Source organism: Canis lupus, chromosome 32, assembly GCF_003254725.2.
Source record: "Canis lupus dingo isolate Sandy chromosome 32, ASM325472v2, whole genome shotgun sequence".
NCBI lineage: Eukaryota > Metazoa > Chordata > Mammalia > Carnivora > Canidae > Canis > Canis lupus.
In genome coordinates, this window is record NC_064274.1 from 2,568,020 (window position 1) to 2,583,686 (window position 15,667).

The window sequence follows — 15,667 nt, forward strand, 5'->3', positions numbered from 1 at the left end:
GAACTTCACCGGGCGGCTCCAGAGCAGCGCGCGGGCACCGCCCCGGCCGGGACCCTGGAGCGGGGGGTCCGCTGTGGGCGCAGCGCGGAGGTCCGCCCCTCGGGCCAGTGCGCAGCGGAGAACCGCGCTCGGCGCCTCCGCCTCCGCCTCCGCCTCCGCCTCCGCCTCCGCCCCCGGCTCGGCTTCGCGTGGGGGCCGAGCGCGCTGTGGCCCTGGAGCAGCCGCTTCCCCGGTTCCCCCGCGCCCGGGCGCCGCGGCCAGCGTTGGAGGCGGGAGCCGGGCCCTGGGTGCTGAGCGCCGGGCTCCGCCAGGGCAGGTGCCGACGCGCAATGGGCGCCTTCAGAGTGTGGCTCGGGGTGGCCCTGGCGCTGGCGGGATTCGCAGCATCGCCTCGGCATTGCGAAGGTGAGAGGCTCGTGGGCTGCGCGCGCGTGTGCGTGTGCGGGACTCCGGTGTGCGGGCAGCGCGGAGGTTCCTCGGGGCTGGTAGGCGGGTGGGATGGAACCGGAGTGCGCTTTGCTGCAGGGATATCCCCCCCCGACCGCGGTGCCCCCCGCCCCGCTCTCGGCCGCAGGTGCCCTTGGGCGGGGGTGGCCGGTGGACCTGGCATCTCCGATCCGGGCCTCCCCCGCCCCCGACGGCAGCAACTAGTGAAGCGGGGCCGAGGAGCCGACAATTGCTCTCACCTCGGCCCCTCCGCAACCGAAGATCCGGCCGCTTGAATCCGCCTCCCCCGGCCCCGGTGGGTCCCCCGTAAAGTGCAGTGAAGACCCCACGACCAGGTGGTTGAGCGGCTCCTGGACGGAGACCTCCAAGCGCCCTGCGAGGAGTCCCTCCAGTACAGAGGCGCGAGGCCGCCTGCTTTCTTAGGGGGAAAGTGGCTAATAAGGGTCTAGCCTCATCCTCTTACTTCGCCCTCACTCCGGGCCCCCGGGGCGCCAGCCGGTGCGCACGACCGCGAGCTGCGCGCGGAGCCGGAGGAGGCGGCGGGAGTTGTGGCCGGGATGGCACAGGCAGGCAGCCGGGCCCGCACGGATGCCTGGAGCCGAAGAGTGAATCAAGCGTTTGGGGGTCGAGGATGGGGGCCCGGGGCTGCGGGCGCTGTGGACGCCCACCTGCCCCGACGAGTAGGGAAAGTCCCTTTGCTGAGTGCTCGCGGAAGGCGCAGGGAGGCGGAGGCAGCATCCAGCGTCCGGGGCCCCGGGCTTCCCCTCCCGGCTCCATCCATTACTCCTCCGGCTGCGGGCAGGGAGCTCCCCTGCTCCCGGGGACTCCGGGCTGGGGCGCGGCGGGGCGCCCGGGCCCTGCTGCAGGGTTGGGGCGGCCCCAAGGGGCAGGGCCCGCGCACCCGGTGGGGCGGCGGGAGGACCGGCAGAGGACAAAGCCCTCCCTGGGATCGACCTCCAGCCAGCAGAGCAGCTGCCTTTTCCTTGCTAGTAGTTTCCCCGGACAAAGTGGCGTGGCCTTGGAAGCCCACGCACGGTACTGGGGATTTACCGTGGGTGGAGGCACCGCCTGCCCGCCCCCCTTCCCGGGGGAAGTCTGAAGCCTGTCAAGTACTTGCCCCAGGAAGAGCACGTCTGGGGCCTGTGCAGCCTTCTTCAGATGGGTGACAACCTGTAGAAATAGGTCTGTGCTGTGTGCGTGCGTGTGTGTGCATACCTAAAAAAAAAAAATAAATAAAACTTACAGTGCTGAATTATAACGATAAATCAGGTAGGAGAGTTAACCCAGGCCACCCAAATCTGAATTTGAGACTTAGAAAAATTATGTCTGCATTCGGTGGTGGCAACGCGGGGACGCGTGCTGCCCCCCTCCCGGATAGCTCACCAGCGGGGCAGTTGGAATGATGCCGTTTTTCTGAACCAAATCCCTTGAAATGACAAAAGCCATTATTATTAGCAGGGCTCGCTCTTAGGAAGACTAGCTGGTTCGATGGGCAAAGTTTAAGAACGTCCAAAGGCTTTTGATGGGGAGGAGGAGGGCAGGATGCCAGGGGTGCTATTCCTTCAAAGATTCTTTGGAAACTTTGCTTCTTACTGTTTCGCCCCACCTTCAGGGCATTCTAGAATCATTTCACAGATTGGGTTGATAAATGTCTGAGAGTTTCCATCCAAGTCATAATGGTCCTTATCTAATAATGAATGAATGAATGTGGACATTTATTGAGCACAAGCTATTTGGCTTTTACTATGCCAAGCACTTTACATACATTATCTCATTTAATTGAATTAATTAAGTGATATCAGGCCCACAGCCAAAAAATCAGCTGTCATCTGATGAGACCTGTGGTTTGGTTCTGTCAGGGTATTCCTTTTCTCTTAAAAATATGAGCATTGAAGTCAAGGATGGAAAGCTTAAGGGTCTTACAGATTTCCTCAAGTTTTTATGATTAGTGCTAGCAATGATTTTTAAAAATGGAAAAGAAGCATTTTCATGCGTGCTTCTCACGGTGTGACATACACTTTGTTACTTTTGCTGACCAAGCTGTGGCAGAGTTCGTGTTTTCTTAGTGCTCAGAGAGCGTCTCACACATACTTCTAGTACACCAGTTAATAGTTCTACAATCACATTGATAAAGGTGCAGTTTCAGTATTCTTCATGTAGCTGTGTGCTCACCGAGGGCTTCTGATGGCTCCTAATTACTCTTACATCTCCACATCACCTCCTAGTCCCCGCGAGGTGCTAAAAAAGTATTGGTCAGATGAATGAGTATTGCCTAATTACAGTCTTTTGAATTAAGCTAACACTGGCCTCGATGAGAAACTTCTGTATGACCCTGAATGAACCACTTAACTTCTTTGGCCTGTGGTTCTGTCATTTACCAAATGCAGAAGTTGGCTGGCGAGGTGATAGCTTTTGCTGGGCAGCCTGGGTGGCTCAGCGGTTTAGCGCCGCCTTCGGCCCAGGGCGTGGTCCTGGAGACCCGGGATTGAGTCCCACATTGGATTCCCTGCATGGAGCCTGCTTCTCCCTCTGCCTGTGTCTCTGCCTCTCTCTCTCTCTATCTGTGTCTCTTATGAATAAATACATGAAATTTCAAAAAATATTTTTGCTAATTATCCAGCATGGGGAAAAAAAAGATCAACATTTGCTGCCTTATTTGTGGTCGGTTGCAGCTTTCTGGTTCTGAATTTTACTGTAGTTATTAAAAGAAAAATGAAGTCTTACAAGCAAATCACTGGTAATGTTATTTTATACTGTTTTATATTGCCAAGCTGGCAACTCACTATGATTTGAGAACTTAATGCAATCAAGAAGTCACTGAGAAACTTCTAGCAAAGATGACTGCTTTCTGAATCAGACAAGCTTTGCCATGACAGTCTCTGGAGAAGCATGTTTTGAATTTTGTTAACCCATGGAAAATCCACTAGATAGAACGTGGTGGCTTGGAGATAGGAGAGGACTATTGAAGTGGACGTTGAGAGAAGAGAGTTCGAGTCTGTGTCCTGTAACTCCCCATGTGGCTTAGTCAATCCCACAATCTTCCAGACTTTTCCTATAAATGAATGCCATTAACAGAATACATTGGAAAAGATCATTTGATAGACAACGTGTTTTACTTATGGGTGGATCAGCATATTTGGTTCCACTCTTGGCTGGAGAGTTCCTTCTGTGTCAGATTTAAACTTTAAAACTCAATGTCAATAAAGAGAAGACATTGGCTAGGGAAAATAGCCTATCTCTTCATTCTTTCACTCCATACATCTTTATTGAGAGCTTATGTGTATGGTTATGTCTGGTAGGGGGAATACAAATGTAAAAAAGTCATACTACCTGCCCTGAAGAAGTTTGCATACCCAGTAATTGTTAATATCAGTAAAGTAGAAGTAAGGATGTGTGAACATTGGTCCTTGGTGGGTTTCCCAATATTGAATAATTGTACTTTTACATCTTTTGGCTTTTATAACTACCTGCTAGTGAAAATAAAGAGGTTTCCATTTCTGTTCTCCTCTAGGGATTAGATCCTGCATATACATTGTTTAGTGAGGGTGTAGCCATCTGTATTCACTGTTATGGACTTAAGTGGCAATTATCACTCAGCTTCACTCAGACGCAGGTAGTCATAAATACCCTCTACCACATGGCTCAAGAGAAGGGAGGAGAATACCACATAGCAGAGTTGGAGTTGTGTGCCAAATCTTACAATAGTTCAAAAAACAGTTGGCCCATTTTCATTTTAATTGCTCTATTAATTGATCTGAATTTTGGTTTACAATAATCAGGATATGAGCTGTCCTGTCAGTTCAGAAAACAATTCTATTTTAACTATTCCATAGTGTACAAGCCATATGTTGAATTATAGCACAACCTAAAGCTTGAACATTTAAATGCTAACTTGTGGCTACTTGTTCCTAATGAGTCATATTTTTGTGATGCCGTGCTCTCCAAATCTCTTCATATCTTATGGCCATATAGACTGCTTTGTCTTTGAACTAATGGGTCTGATGTTTTGCAGCTCTTGGATTTAATTTCTCTTATTTACTCAGTTTACCAGGTATGGTACTATAGTGAATAGTTTCTGGATGTGAGTACTATAATCCGTTTTGACTTGAGTCTCTAGCAGATGCTTGGCTTAACCAAGTGTGTATGTGGTGCCACATTCAATGCTGATTTATTTATGTTCTGGTGGGTTTATAACATCTATCTAACTTTCCAGGAATAGGCTTTGATGTGAGTAGTTGGATATTTCTTTCTTTTTTTTAAAGATTTTATTTATTCGTGAGATACAGGGAGAGAGAGAGAGAGAGAGAGAGAGAGAGAGGGAGGGAGAGGCAGAGACACAGGCAGAGGGAGAAGCGGGCTCCATGCAGGGAGTCTGACGTGGAACTTGATCCCGGGTCTCCAGGATCTGGCCCTGGGCTGAAGGTGGCACTAAACCACTGAGCCACCTGGGCTGCCCAGTAGTTGGATATTTCTTAGGATACTTCATTCCTTTTGGATCTGGCTTTTGGGAGGCAATGCTATGTAGGAGGGCAGTAAAATGATTTGAAGATGGTCTTATTCTAAAGGTTAAAGTTTGTTTATTCTAAAGTTTGAATTTTGCTAAATTGTACCTCGGTCATGATCTTTATGTTTATTTTGTAGAAATCAGAAGTAATGAAATAGGTCCATTTGAGTATTTTAGAAATTGAAATTTGTTGATATATATTTATTTGAGCTTTATATGATTATTTTATGTATGTACACATATATCCTATATAATTTTATATATGTATATATTTATATATATGCATACATATCTCTCTTATGACATACCATAGACTGAAATACTAAATCTTTATTTCTTGAAGAGACATAAGTGAGTTAAGAAGAATTTTCTCCCTAGGTTTTATCTCAGGCTATTCTTGTCTAAATGTCAAGGGCACAAAAGTCATTCCAATAAATTTGGGCATAGAGATCTTTGATTCAGACCCCAAATGTAAATAGCCATCTCATCTCGGAAGATTGTTCGTAATTCCATTTTTGGTGGATAAGGCAGACTGGCCCCTTCCTGAAACGTTAATATTTTTGAGACTTCACGAATGATCTGTTGAAGGCCAAGCAGTATAGTAAAATGTGTCCTTCCCTCTTTGGACACCACGTGCAGCCTATTGTCAAGATGTGCTTCTGCCTTGGTGTGTGTATGCTATTCCAGTCTGTTTTGTAGGTTCGGTTTCTGAGAGAGTAGATGTTAGCACAGTACCCACATGTTTCTAGGTTAAAAAAAAATCTTTGTGCTGTTCAAAGATTGGTTGAGAATTAGAATTGCAATTTTACATTGTTTTCAAATATAACACTTGGAAAGATTTATTTTATGGTATGCTAGTTATTCAGAAAATATAGGTGTCCCATTCACATTTAACCTTCTTTTCCATTTTGAAGCAAATCATCTGTTGTTTTTTATTTGGTGCTTAATGAATGGAAAATATAAAGATGTATCAGTTCACAGCCAGCCCATTAGAAAGAAATATTGAGTGAAAAGAGGGTGAAAAGAGTATTGGAGTTCAAGAGCTCAGTAGACAAGTTCTTTTCAATAACTACAGTCAGGCAGCCCTGGTGGCCTAGCAGTCTAGCGCCGCCTTCAGCCTGGGGTGTGGTTCTGGAGACCCCGGATCGAGTCCCACGTCAGGCTCCTTACATGGAGCTTGCTTCTCCCTCTGCCTGTGTCTCTGCCTCTCTCTCTTTCTGTGTCTGTCATAAATAAATAAAAAAATCTTTAAAAAAATAATTAAAAAAATAACTACAGCCTGCACTGCTCTCTGTAAAATGTGATATTCCTAAAGAGGAACATACTGTGTGAAGTAGTTAATCACTCAGATACCTAAGTGGATGCCTACTACGTGAAGAGTTAGGGAAGCCAAAGAAGTAGAAGCAGCTCCTCTCCCAAGAGTTTGTATATACACTGTAGCAGGGTAGATGCAGCGGTTCTACAAGAACACAAGAATGAATTCACAAACAGATGATGCAGGCACTGAGTGCTATGAGGGCAAAGGGGAGAGAGCATAATCCTGTGGGCTGGCAAACCTCATGAAGGAGATGGGATCAAATTTAAGGAACTTGAATAGACCCAGTGTGTCTCCTGCAGAAAACCAGAATGAGCGAAGGCATGGAGATACGGGAGTGTTACCACCAGCTCCTAGGTTGGCCTCTTGGGTTGGACTGGAGAATTTGTGTAGGCAAAGAGTGGCAGAGAAGCCTGGATAAATAAATTGGGACTCGATTAGGGAGGTGTTGCTGATTTATCATGTAGAAAAATACGCACTGTATACATAACATGCCATTATAAATACATTTATTTTAAAATTCATAAATTTAAATTTATTTATTTAAAACAGATAAGTTTTAATGATGCTTTCCCTCATGTGTATCCAAGAAGTGTTGTTGTGTTGTACAGGGTTATTTCCCTGGGGGCAGAATGCTCACACTTTTAAGATTTTGGAAAAAGCTCAATTTGCTTACTCTGATGCATGTAAATGGAGTTTTAGCCCAAGTCTGCTGGGGCAGTGACAGTCGGTCTCTCTTGCATTCCTTTTAATTCTTGTTTTGTTTTTCCCTACAGGTGCTTGTGTCTACCAGGGTTCCTTGTTGGCGGTAGGTCATTCTTCATCTATTTGGTTTATTTCTTTCAAATGTAAAATGCTTGATTGAGGTTGAAGAGTGAGTGAGTGACCCTATCGTTGTAAAATGTTTATTTTTCCTTCACAGTTTGAGGATTATCCCTCGTCTTGGCACAATCATGTTCAATTACTTTATACCTTTTCCAGAGTGAATTAGTTCCATTCGAATACTTAGGTATTGGAAAAGAAGTTCAAACACCCAACACAATTTGCATTCCATGGTTTTCCTTTGTGTTCTTTCAATCAGAGAGAAAATTAGATCCCATTCTCTTGCCAGATATGAACTAGGGCACACTTTGTTCATTTTCTCATTGCATTTGCTTCTTCCTTTGAACCCCCTCTCCAAAAAGAGGTACACTTATTAAATTGAGTACAATGAGGAGGATTCCAAATAACAAGCAAATTAACTATCTCTGAACTTTTGCCTTGTAGGGTAGAATTGATTTTGAATTTAATGTCATGATGACTTGGGGAAAAAGCTGATGCCAGTCTTATGCATTTCTTTTCATTAATAATGTACTGTGGTGCATAACAGTGTGTTAAAGCCTTATTGAAGACTGTCTACATTCCATCAACTCTAATAAATGGTGTGACAAGTCATTCTTCACCACTTTTTTATTTTGGTTTAATAAATGCTATATTAAAAACAGGACTGAAATGGTTGGAGAGGGTTTGCTCCTTTATATCACAACTTGCTATTGACATGTGCGATATTAATAAGTCATCTTGGATTGTCCTCGTGGTGTTGAAATAGATGAGGAATATCTGAAATATCCAACAGTCTGGATAATGGTAGATGTTCACAGTAATATTCTTGATTCTGAACTTTATGTAATATAGTTACTGCTCTGAAGATTTATGTTTTTTTCCCCTTCATATTTTTCTATTAAAGAATCAGGAGAAAGCCAGTTCCTTTTTCTTTCTCATTCTGTGCCCTTCAGAGCCTGCTTTTCCTTGTGTTTCTTCTTTAATACATTTTCTGAATCATCTAAAAATTGAAGGGCTTTAAAATACATCACCGGTTTGGGGGAACAGTAGTAGATATTATAGACAAGTCAGCTATCCATGTTAATACAAAGAGAATTGCTTACTGTATACAGTGCTTCATAATTTAAAAATATTTTTTCATAGCTATTGATCTATTTGATACAATAGACTAGTGTAATGAGCAGATCAAGTATTATTTTATACTCTTCTTTCTCCCTCTCTTTAATGAAGAACCAAAGATGTGAGAGATTTTAAGAGATTTGCTAAAGGTAAATTGACCATTAAGAGATTGAACAGAATAAGCCTACCTGTCTTCCTTCCGTTGTTCCCCCTGGATCTGAAGGAAAGTGGCTAGCCTGTCTTCTATATTTGATGTTGCTCTGTGTTATTGTGCCTCCGAATATGAAAGCATCAATTACTTGGAGAGGGCAGTGCCATCAAGTTCAAGGAGAGACTGTCTTGTCAATTTGTACCTAACAGGTGATCGTGCTATCTTGGATTCCATGCTCTGGCTCCTTCCAGGACTATGGCTGCTAAGGTCTAGTAGGCTGTGCTGTGATGCACCAGCACACTCCTGTTTCCCACCATTTGGCTTCTTTGCTTACCAAGATTCAGTTCTGTGTGTTCTTAAACCTCCCCAAGCCTGATGTATTTATTATTGTAGGTATGTAATTCAGTTAGAAAGACAATACATCTATTACAATGATAAAGGTTCTTATTTAACAAATGTTTATGGAGTGGCAACTGTGGCCAAATGTGGAATTCTCCACGCCATGCGTCAGTGAGCAAATACACAAAATCCTCGCTTTTGTGAAGCTTGAGTTCTAATGAGTAATATATATATATAGAAGTCAGATAGGTGCAACAGAGGAAAACAATAGGGGAGTAGGGAGATGGAAGATACTGAGTAGAAGATGAGGGTGGCTACGGCAAATAGGGTGATAGGGACGGCCTCCTTGAGAAAGGGACATTTGAGCAGCGACCTGCAGACAGCCATTATAAAGAGCTAGTCTCCCTGGATATCCAGGGAAATAGAATTCCAGAGAAGGGGAGAGCAGTGGTCAAGTCTGAAGCAGGCTTGCTTAGCCATTTGAAGAAGTGTGTGGTGGTCAGAGCGGCTGGAGTGCATGACCAGGGGCAGGATGAGGTCAGAGAGGTGGGCCAGAGCCTTGTATAGGCTTTAGCTTGTCCTCTCAGGAAGGTGGAGAGCCACTGGAGGAGCTGCAGCAGAGGAGTGACAAAATCTGACTTATAGTTTAATTAAACTGCTGGAATGTGAATGTGAAAAGAAATCATGTTCTTGTTTCTAAGGAAACTATGGCGAATACTTTAAAAAGACCCCGTAGAGGTGAGTCACTAAAAATTTGCTGTCAAATTAAGTATAGGAGAAACAACTATAAAAGATTGGGGAAAAACACAAAAATCCAGAGAGATTCTGCATTCAGATTTATTTGCAACCATTTTAAGTTTTTTTCCATTTTAAGGGACTTCAAACTGGAAATAGTAGATGATGCATTGTGGGCATAGTTAATTGTCTGCATAATTAATTACTGTTCTCTCTCCACCTGATCTGGTCTTGGAGAAAGGCATTGCCCCTACAGCAGTGAAATGGAATGAATGTGCATTTTTGTATTTTGAATGAAAATAAAGAGCTTATATACTGTTCTGGGTTTTTCTGATTAAAGAGCTCTTTAGGTGAGAGGGATTCTATGGTTAAGAGGTTTCACAGCTGGGAGCTGGCTCTGAGGATGGTGGCGTGATGTCCTTGTACGAAAAAAACCCTGTACTACTCGCACACATTTTAGAGCTAGGTGTGACTTCAGAGATCATGTAGTTCGAATTCTCCATATTATAGGTGAGAAAACTAGGGCAAGGGTTATGAAGTTCTTGAACTTAATCCATTTCTCAGGTGAGTAACCAGAAAAGGAGAGTGGGTCTGGATGAAAACAGCAAAGCAACAGCTTTACCCAGAAGAATTCCACAAAATGTATCTAGCAAATGAGATCACAGATCTCGGTACTGGTTGCAGATTGCTAACTCTCATCCTGCCTTGTGAGGATTTCTCCCACTGATACGTCTCCAGTCTTACCCCTTGTTGCCTGGGAAGCTGTCAGATAGAGTGGAGGATCCATGATGCTTGTCACTTGACAGACTTCGTTTTGATTCTTCCTCCTCCACTGCAACCCAGCTCTGTGACCTAGAGCAAGTTACATACATCTTCCTGAATCTCTATCCCTGCCTGTGTGGAATGGGGATAAAAGCCTCTCCTGAGGGGTTTTCATACAGTAAAGCCGATAACGTGGCGAGGACACTCCGGTGCAGTGCCTGGCATGTGCTTTTCTGCTACAACAAAATTTCTCTTTACCAACAAAGAAGGACAAGAGGAAGGGAACAAGTTACTAAGCACCTATGTATTTCATACTGTCAGCAATCCCAGGAAATAGGTGTTGTCTTTACAGATAAGGAAACTGAGGCTCAAGAAGTCGAAGTCACTTGTCCGGAAATTATATAGGTGGTCACTGCTAGAGCATTCAAACCTGGTTCTGACTCTAGAGCTGTTTCACTGAGCAGCTTGTTTCTCTCAGCCAAGCCAGTCCGCCTGTTGTCTCTGAACACAACTGGCTTAGTTCACCTTTAGTTCTATATGCCCATCCCCTCTCTGCTGCAGTTGTCTCTGCCAGTCTCCACCCTGACCGCCACAAAAGCCAGCTGTCCCTGGGTAACCCCTACCCATTTAACTGAATCTCTCCTGCAGTAGTGTGTACCAGATCCACCACATGACGCAAGAAATGTTTGGAGGGGGTCATTGCATCTTAAATAAACACACACACACATGCACACACAGGAAGGTCCTATACCTTGAGAAACACTATACTATTTTGGGGTGTGTTTCTTACCGCACAATACCCCTGGACCCACAGAACTTTCCCTAAAGTCAGCCCTTGTGAAAGAAAGAACATGACTACCGTGTTAAATCAGGAATCTATCAGGAGGAAGCCACCTGGTCTTATGTTTACCTGTGACAGGGGCATTGAGTGGGAGCAGAAAAATAAAATTTTTATTTCAATATTTTTACTTCTGTTCTTTTCCAGCTATATTGAGTGAAAAGAATTTAACTTTCTCTTGGCATCACCACAAGTAAACAATTCTGCTTTATCAGGTTTTCCCTAGGGGTGGAGAGTCGTACTCTTGACCTCAGTTTTTTGTTTGTTTGTTTTTTGACCTCAGTTTTTACATCTGTAAAATGGAGACTATTTACTTCACAGCCTTATTGCAAAAGTTAAAGGAGATCACCATGAAGCGCTTAGCTCTGTGCTTGTGTCTTCTAACACTCAGTGAAGGTTAGCTGCTGTATTTGTTGCCAAAAGCATTTGTGATTGGAAGAGTGGCACAAAGCTGTTCTTCTTCCCTTGATCAAAAGTGTTACGTGTTGACATTTTCCTGCTTGGAATACTTTTGCTCACAAATGCTTGACAAAGTAAATTATGTGACACTAAATTTGGACACATTCGAAAGAAAAAAATTCAGGGATAGTTAAAAATGTGGAGTGTTTACTTCACAACTATTTAGTATGACACAATAGAAAGATCTAGGCTTCGGAGTTTGAAACCTACTACTGCCACATACCTGCTGTGTGGCCCCAAGTATGATATTTTATACAGCCGAGACTCAGTTTCATCGTCTACATAATGAGGATTGTAGTCCTCCCAGGGTTGATGTGAGGATTAACCGAACGCATGCTTGTGAAAGAACCCAGAACTGTGGTTGGTAAGAAGCTGGTGCATACGTTATCTCGGTGGCAAAAAGTGTCGGAGTGGAAGTGACTCAGTGATAGAGGCCAGGGTGTCTTGTTTTGGGTCCTGGCTCTGTAATTACTAGCTATGCAGCATTGAGGGAGTCACTTGAATGAAATGAGCTCTGTTTCTAAATTTATAAAATGAGAACGTTTGATCCTCCCCAAGATTCCTTAGCTCAGTGCTACTCAATACGAGTTTCCTTGTGGATGGCTGTGTTCCATGGATACACTGTCCAGCATAGCAGCCGTGAACCACGTGTGGTTATGGAGTGCTTGAAATGTGGCTGGTGACCCCAGGGGGTAAGTTCTAAATTTTTCTTAAGGTAAATTAATTAAAAAAATATAGATCGCCTCATACAGCTTGTGGCTACTGTACTCTACCATGCAGCTTTAGAGCTTTACGGTTCTTAACATCTTGTAGCACTTAAGCTTGAATTATAGTCTCACGTGTGGTTCTCACCCCAGGTGGAGCCTCCCTATAGTGTTGTTAGTTGTGGAGAGGGTCACAAGAAATTTGTTACCTATCTGAGGTTGTTCTTTGTTTATGTAATTTGAGCAGTTTTAAGTCATCTTATTGAGATCACTACTCTCCCCGTTTTGCTTGATATGCTTTCTGGAGTGAAAGGAGCAGAGATACAGCTGAGCCCTTGCCTGCAATCTGTCTTACATATTCCATTAAAAATCTGTTTTCAGCTTTGTTGAGGTATAATTGGCCCATGAAAATTGTATGTGTTTTAGATGTACTACTTAATGATATAGATCGATAGATAGATAGATACAGACATATATATATTGTGAAAAAATCACCACAATCACATTAATTAACTTATCTGTCACCTCACTTAGTTACCATTTTTTTACTTTCTTGGTGGTGGTGAGAACACTTATTATCTACCTCCTGGCATGAGCACTGGGTGTTATATACAAGTGATCAATCACTAAATTCTACACCTGAAACCAGTACTACACAATATGTTAAGTAATTGGAATTTAAATAAAAACTTGAAACTGATATATATATATCTCCATCCTCCTAGCAAATTTCAAGTATATCATACAGTATTACTCACTATTGTCACATTGTTGTGCATTAGATCTGCAGAATTTGTTAATCTTGCTTACCTTGCTAATTGCCCCAGCCCCTGGGCACCACCATTTTCCCCTCCACTCTGTGGGTATGACTATTTTAGATTCCTCATATAAGGGAGATTGTGCAATATTTGTCTTTCTGCATCTGACTTACTTCACTTAGCATAACGTTCTCCAGGTCCACCCATGGCGTTGCAAATGGCAGGATTTCCTACTAATTCAAAGCTAAACAATATTTTACTGGATACATACACCACCTTTTCTTTACCCATTTACCAGTTGATGGATATTTAGGTTGTTTCTATATGTCGGCCGTTATGAATAATGCTGAAATGAACATAGAGGTGAAGATATCTCTTCAAGATCCTGATTTCATTTCCTTGGCTATATATCCAGAAGTAGCATTGCTGGACCATCTGGTAGCTCTATTTTAAAATGTTCTCAGGAAGCTCCATAGTGTTTTCTGTGATGGTTGTACCAATTTGTATTCTCACCAACGGTGTACAAGGATTCCCTTTTTCTTTTTTTTTTTAACATTTTATTTATTTATTTATTTATTTATTTATTTATTTATTTATTTATTTATATTTATTTATGAAAGACAGAGAGAGAGAGAGAGACAGAGACACAGGCAGAGGGAGAAGCAGGCTCCATTGCAGGAAGCCCGATGTGGGACTCGATCCTGGGACTCCAGCATCGCTCCCTGAGTCAAAGGCAATCACTCAACCGCTGAGCCACCCAGGCACCCTAAGGATTCCCTTTTTCCCACATACTTGTCGACACATATAATCTTTTGTCTTTTTGATAATAACTATCTTAACAGATATGAGATAATAGGATAATATCTCATTGAGGTCTTTAATTTGTATCCAGTAAAATTTTTACAAAATATTTTTGGTGTTTTGTCAAAGTCTGATCTGCTTGGAGTGTTATCCACTGTTTATACAATGGCAGAGAAACATTGAGAACTTCGGGTCTAATATGTAGGCCTTGTTTATTAAGGCTAAGAAGTAAGAAAGATAAAGGAAGACAATTCGAGCTCTTTAGTTCTAGTCACCCTTTTAAAAGATGAGTGTGCTATATAGCATTACTTTCTTTTATTTGAAACTATAACATGAGAGATGGTCCCATAGAAACGAAAATGTCTCAGACTTGCATTTGTGCTGGTTATTTATCAACATGCTTAAGAGATTTTATGGTGAAGAAAAATGAAAATTTGGAAGCTTACCCTATTGAGTGGTCAGAGTCCCCCTAAACTTTTAGTGAATCTCAGCCAGTGGCTACTATTAGACACTCTGAACTTTGTAGCAGTCAGGGGGAATACTTGGCATCCTGTGGATATACTCAGAGGGGAAGCAATAAAAGCAGCCATTCCTTAATTTTCCTTAAGAGTACTACTGGGTATTGTAGGATATTGTTGTTTTTTGTTATAGCTTAACAAGAATTCAGCATTTTTAAGTGCCTCTGGTCCATCTTCATTTATTATTATTTTTTAAAAAGAGAGATATATATATAAAAGATATATATATATAAAAGATATATATATATAAAAGATATATATATAAAAGATATATATATATAAAAGATATATATATATATATATATATAGAGAGAGAGAGAGAGAGAGAGAGAGGGATAGAGAGAAAGGCAGAGACACAGGAGGAGGGAGAAGCAGGCTCCATGCTGGGAGCCTGATGCGGAACTCGATCCTGGGACTCTAGGATCATGCCCTGGGCCAAAGGCAGGCGTCAAACCACTGAGCCACCCAGGGATCCCCATCTTCATTTATTTTTAAATACTGAGCAAAAAAAAAAAAATACTGAGCAATATGTTTTTTTCATAATAAATTTATTTTTTATTGGTGTTCAATTTACCAACATACAGAATAACACCCAGTGCTCATCCCGTCAAGTGCTCCCCTCAGTGCCCGTCACCCATTCACCCCCACCCCCTGCCCTCCTCCCCTTCCACTACCCCTAGTTCATTTCCCAGAGTTAGGAGTCTTCATGTTCTGTCTCCCTTTCTGATATTTCCCACACATTTCTTCTCCCTTCCCTTATATTCCCTTTCACTATTATTTATATTCCCCAAATGAATGAGAACATATAATGTTTGTCCTTCTCCGACTGACTTACTTCACTCAGCATAATACCCTCCAGTTCCATCCACGTTGAAGCAAATGGTGGGTATTTGTCGTTTCTAATGGCTGAGGAATATTCCATTGTATACATAGACCACATCTTCTTTATCCATTCATCTTTCGATGGACACCGGGGTTCCTTCCACAGTTTGGCTATTGTGGCCATTGCTGCTAGAAACATTGGGGGGCAGGTGTCTCGGCGTTTCATTGCATCTGAATCTTTGGGGTGAGCAATATGTTTTTAAGTGGGAAAGCTACTCTTGTTAAAATGTACTTATTCTGGGATAAAAGCTTAATTTTTTTTTTTTTTTTTTTTTTTTTTGCAGTAAACCAGTAGCACATCATCACTGTGCTGGGCGCTGTGATAAATTTCCTTTAACTGAAGGTATTCAAGACCAGACAGTCAGCATCAGAAATGAGAGTGTTGGCTAGGTCTAGATGACTGCCAATTTGGGGTCTTGCTTAGATGGATTGAAGGTGAGAGTTATGCATTTCTGCCTAAAGAAGTTCTTAGGGTGAGGAAACCTGACTCCAGTGTCCAGTGAAGGCTTTCTT

General features: G+C 42.9%; 1 protein-coding gene across 1 annotated transcript in view; it reads left to right on the forward strand.

Moving 5' to 3' along the window:
* Window positions 1-210: 210 nt before the first annotated feature.
* The window catches only part of FRAS1 (Fraser extracellular matrix complex subunit 1), a 434,524-nt gene continuing 419,067 nt past the window's right edge, over window positions 211-15,667 (forward strand). The window contains exons 1-2 of the mRNA XM_049104909.1: window positions 211-405; window positions 7,043-7,074. Of these exons, the coding sequence (XP_048960866.1) occupies window positions 330-405; window positions 7,043-7,074 (108 nt within the window). The 5' untranslated portion in view covers window positions 211-329. The remainder of the gene's footprint in view (window positions 406-7,042; window positions 7,075-15,667) is intronic.